This window comes from Odontomachus brunneus, unplaced genomic scaffold (genome assembly GCF_010583005.1).
Source record: "Odontomachus brunneus isolate Ranch 3 - 2012 unplaced genomic scaffold, Obru_v1 Obru_scaffold_083, whole genome shotgun sequence".
In the NCBI taxonomy this organism is placed as follows: Eukaryota; Metazoa; Arthropoda; class Insecta; order Hymenoptera; family Formicidae; genus Odontomachus; species Odontomachus brunneus.
The window spans coordinates 1,547,000-1,552,477 of NW_022639533.1; the positions used below are offsets into that span (position 1 = coordinate 1,547,000).

General features: G+C 40.6%; 1 protein-coding gene across 1 annotated transcript; it reads left to right on the top strand.

Annotated features, from left to right (window-relative positions):
* The first annotated feature begins 578 nt into the window (after positions 1 to 578).
* On the top strand, positions 579 to 4,780 carry LOC116847836. The gene is made up of 3 exons (XM_032823259.1): positions 579 to 710; positions 1,263 to 1,475; positions 2,404 to 4,780. The coding sequence occupies exons 1-3, from the start codon at positions 666 to 668 to the stop codon at positions 2,761 to 2,763; spliced, it is 618 nt and encodes a 205-aa protein (XP_032679150.1). The 5' UTR covers positions 579 to 665; the 3' UTR covers positions 2,764 to 4,780.
* The last annotated feature ends 698 nt before the right edge of the window (positions 4,781 to 5,478 follow it).

Sequence of the window (5,478 nt, forward strand, 5' to 3'; positions counted from 1 at the left end):
AATTATGAATACTGGCCTAAGATAGAAAAATCTCCAAGTACAATATATCAAAAGTGACATGACTCATGTTTACAAGCGTTAATACAGATATTACGACTACTAATACTAATACTATTCAAGAGCTGGCAGAATTAGACCCTTTTTGTTCTGTTTTCGTTCAGTAAGTGAAATTTAAAGATATCTTACGTACGCAATAATTACAGGAGAAGCGTTACATTTTAGAATCCCAAGTAGTTTTACTCTTCAGCCACTAGACAAAAGTTAACATAACTATTCACAGTAACTGCTTGAAAACTACACGAAATTTCTACCAGGGAGTATATCGCAATCTCATGCAGGAAGTTCGGCTCCAATTAATTGAGCAACTAATTATACAAAACCGGAGATTGACTTGTGACGAAATATGCAACTGTGTCGCGCGGGTAACGGATTGCATTTCTCTTCGGTACGAGATACATTCGGCAATTGCAGTGTCTATACGCCGCCATAACGCGCGCATGCGGGCGCCCTTATGCGATTACGTTTCTGCTTATTACGCATGAGACAGCATATATAGACGGTACCGTGTTACACTCTTCAGAAGTTGCTTCGAAGAGTTATTCCACGTTCCATGTGAAAATAAGTTGACCGTCGTTTTCTCGATCGACGCAACAACGCCTCACCCGATGATGAAGAGGAAAGCCATGTATATGGGGATGTTACTCGCCACGGTAAGACATTACCGTATATATTTATAGTTTTCGTAAATTAAATGTATTTGTAGTTATTTAATGTATTTGTTTAATTAGTTTTACTTGTATATATATTTTACTCAATATATATAACGAATGGAAAAATTATCTAACACCATAAGTTTATCAAACAATTTTCTAGATATTTTAATAAAATTATGAAAATAAATAATAATAGTATGATTAATAATAAAAATAAAAGTAGAAATACAAAATTAAGAACAGAATAAATATAAAATTCTTCGCTTATTAAATATTTATTGCGTACGAAAATTAATTTTTATTCGAAAATATAGTCTAGTCTTTAACTTACGTGTTGATTGCGCGAAAAAAAAAGAAAGGACAGTCTCCGAAACATTTTATACGCAAACAATTTCAAGTGTTCTCTCATTCGAATATCTTCTTAGAGAAGATCTTAGAGAATATCTTCTTAGAGAATATCTTCTTTTGAGAATGGCACACAATATTGGGCACATGCGTTTCATCGCTTCTAATGTCATTAATCAAAATTGCAAATGGAAATATGCGAAGATTGCGATAATTCGGGCGAAACCACTAAACTCCTCGCTCAACGAATCGGCTAACGAAATCGATGACGATGAAGCGAGCCTGCAGAGGAATCCGCTTGAGTCCAAGAAACAGGATCCTGCTTTGCCGACCAATGGCGACCAGATAGCTACCGCGCCGCAAGCCGACACGACGTACTCGGCAGTTGGTACCGTGATCGACGCGACAGTTCGACCCGTAAGCGCGACTCAACACATTGATTAAAATTTATAATTAAAGTCGGAACGTGTGTAGATTGAAACCCTTTCGATGACAACGACGTCCTACGAATTGTTTGATCCCTCTAATTAATCATGATTCTGACGCGACGTATTATTGACTGTCAATCTGCTTTGATAATTCGGTAACGTCGTTTCACAAAATCCCATTACGTCACGAATTGTCCGTCGATGGACGCGATGGCCGGTCGAACTAATTAATCAGAATCAATTCGCTATTTTATTAACGCTTCCAGTAGTCGAGACTGAGCGATTGCGCGGCACTGATATCTCTAATTAAGACACAATAGACCAGAAATAACAATCGATAAAATCGTATATAATACGTTCTTTTTTGCATACGTTCGTTCGCACGGCGTACAATTAAATCTCTCAGCTGAATTCTCACAAAGTCGCATTAACGTTCTGCGAAATTAAAAATTAATTCCGCGAAAAATTCCCAGTTAGGCAAACAAAAAGAAACAATAGAGAACCAATGCAAGGCGAGCACCCGCCACAAGTAGTATAATGCAATAAAATAAAATAATTTATTCATTCAGTCAGAAAAATTATATAATTATGTCCAAATTCTCGATTAATATTCTCAGTCTCTTTCTCGCTTTGCGAAACATCGTATACGGAAAAAACAATTCCATTAATACGTAACTGAATTTTTCGTTGTCTGGTAAAAATAGAAATAAAGTGAAAAACTCGGTTGTAGAAATAGAAAAACTCCTGTACAGAAAAAAATACATGAAGATTTATTCGTAGAATATAAAATTTATCTCTGTGGAATAAAGTTTACACTCCTGTGAAATAAATTTTATATCCACAAATAAATTTTCAAGTATTTTTTCGCGGTGTGTGAGAGTGCAGACGAAAATAAATCGCTGCTTTTGCTCGGCTAGAACGACGAGGTCCCGACGACGAAGCCGGGCCCGCTCGCGTGGTTTCTGACGCCGCTGACGCAGAAGATTCAGTTCTCGCCGCAGTCGTTCCTGCAGGATCGCCTGGTCCTGTTGAAAGAGGCACTGAGCAATCTAGGCATCAGCGTGCAGCAGAACGCGACGGCGAAGCAATTGAACGGCGGCCTGGTGCACTTTGTGAGCCCGAGCGATTCCGGTTTCTACACGAACCGGCTGGAGCCGGCCGGTTTCCTGGGCGGTAACGGCTGGTTCGCCAACAAGGGCGGCATTCTCGGCGGACCAGGAGCCATCGTCTCCACCGGCAGCCTCCTCACAGATTACCCGACTGCTTACAGGAAATAGGACGGGTCGTCGGATCCGTTTATTATTCGTATATGTAAATAATCAAGCAGCAGCGGAGTGTTCGCGCGCGAGATTCAACGCGCTGCGAATGACACGGTTTGAATCGGCGTTCGACTACGGATTTGTCGAGTGAGTCGCGCACGAACGTATCACAGATTTTCCATCTCCCTTTCTCTCTCCTTTTAACAAAAAATATACGTTAGGATAATAATAATTGTAATGATAATAATTTCTTCAAGCGTAATACGTACATAACAAATACAGAAAATACAGGAAATGCGGAAGAAACAAAAAAGGAAAAAGATCCAAGTAAAAGGCAAAACAATATTGAGGCTGTTATTGCTGCCTTAGCTACAAAGAAAAGAAAAAAGGATATAACGTCAGAGTCAATAATATTTCCACTATAAATAATCGTCAACATCTTAAATGTCGTGACGGTCACTGGTGAGCGGCATTATGCATTACTATACTGTACGCGCGCGCGCGCACGTATGTATGTGTCTCAATTAAGTCACGCGTGAAATAAAATTAATTCTGTTCAGAAAGAGATTGGCGATACGGCCAATGGAGAGTCAACGAGGTAAAAAGCAAACGCGTCTCGAATAACATTTATATTCACTGTCTCTTTGGTAATTCAATTATCGGCTACGCTTTTGTGCAACCCGAGGAAATCGACGCGGCACTCGGCGTGTTAACGGCGAAGTGCTCCTGGTAAATCGAGCTTGTGAGAAATGTAGGCGGGGAATGTAGCGTTAGGTAAATTATTACGAGCGCCGCGTGCACGCAAATACACTTCTTTTTCTATACACATCAGTAATTTACTCTATTTATCATGTGTACTCCGTTTACGCAATAAAGCGAGCTCGTCGAGCTCGTCGAGCCCGAGCAAACGCGCACACACACATACACGTAGTAGCCGCGACTAACTCCTCCTCTTCCTCCTGTCTGTCCTCCCTCATTGCGTTGCGCAGCGTCCGTCGCGACGTAAATGCATTTTTCATGCAACTTCCTCGACGATGCAACATCGTCGCGCTCGCTTCGGGGACTTTTAACGAGCCATGGAACACTCTCCCTCTCACTCTCTCTTTCCCTCGTATTATCGGTGACGCGCGCGCCGATGAAAAAGAGATGGGCGGAGAGGGAGGGAGGTAGGCGATAAAATGAATTATTGACCGCGAATGTCGCGAAAAATGCGCGACGGGCGCGACGCGTTATTGGAAATGCATAAGATATCCGGTATCTCGCGAATTCAAAGGGCGATTCTCCGGATCGTTCGCTCTGCGAGGGTTGGGCGCAGCGCGAAAGCGGGCTCGGCCGCGAGGAATTTCATTTCTACCGAATTGAGATTCGATGCCGAGGCCGAGCCGTAGCCGTCGACGACGTGGCATCGGCGATCGGTGTACTTACTCTCAATCCCTCTTGCTCTCCCCCTTCATTCCCCTCAGCCCGACCCATTCGTGTCTCGACGCAGTTGTGGTCACCTGTAATCCGAGCGGGCTGAAATATCGTCCGTTACGCGAGCGATCGCGTGCCGATATCTCTCCCGAGGCGAGGTTTATTAAAAACGATGACTGACTCGCGCGCTAACTTGTTATCCTCGCGAAAACGATGCGCGCCGCGTTACGTACCGTGATGTCTGGTAATTGGTAACGCGATGAGCGATCAAGAGCAGATCCTGACCCTCTGCTGTAAGTCGAACCACTTCGCGAGGGCGACCATTTCGCTTCTGCGACATTCGACTTTGACCTTTTCGTCATTTCAAACGATATTTTCGATGGTCACTTCTCGCTTTAAAATTGAAAAGACAAAGTTAAAAAAACGAGAATTTTTGGCATACGTTTTCTCGCTCTTTATTAATCAAGAGTTCCGCGACGAGCGCACAGGAGCCTTAATCAACATCTTAATCGTCTTAATAATCGATGTTGAAGCTCAATAATTACATTTAAAAATTATTTAGTATTCAATCTCATATATCAACAGTTTAACTTAAATTAAAATTTATCTTAATTTATATTAATTTTACTGAGGTTATGCAACTTATTGAACTTTATATAGTATGCACGATACGCAAATACTAAATAATTTAATGAAGAATAATCGGTGTGAGCGGATAAATAAAACAACAAAAACTTTCCCCTTTCATTACCTCTTTATTTATTTTTCATTCATTTCTATCTACCTATCTATCTATATTTCTACGTGTCTATTTATTTATCTATCTATCTATCGCTGTCTCCCGTTGGTATTAGAAATTTCAATAGAATTAGTAGATGTGTCCACATAGACACAAATTGTACCAAGTATACCTTCTTACCGCAGATGCATCCCCAATGGAGCTTTAAGTTGTGGACAGGCGATCAATGAACCTACAAAAAAAATCTAAATCAGTTAAAAACATAACGTTAACTAATGATCATTAAAGTTTTTATCTGATAATGGTTCATCGAACATAAAAGGCATTTTCAACATGTGCCACACATATAATTTAATTATTTGACATGATTTCTCGGCCAACGAATATACTTCTTATTGCTTGACGAGTGATAACAGTTCGCCATTGGCGATTGCAAAACGGTTTAGACGTAACCCAGTAAACACAAAGTATCATCCATATTATAATGTCAGCTTAATCATATGGTATATTATGTAACTGTTACTTTGTTATACAAGAACTATTGTAAAACAAACCGGAACTCTAAAGAAATAGTTAATTTA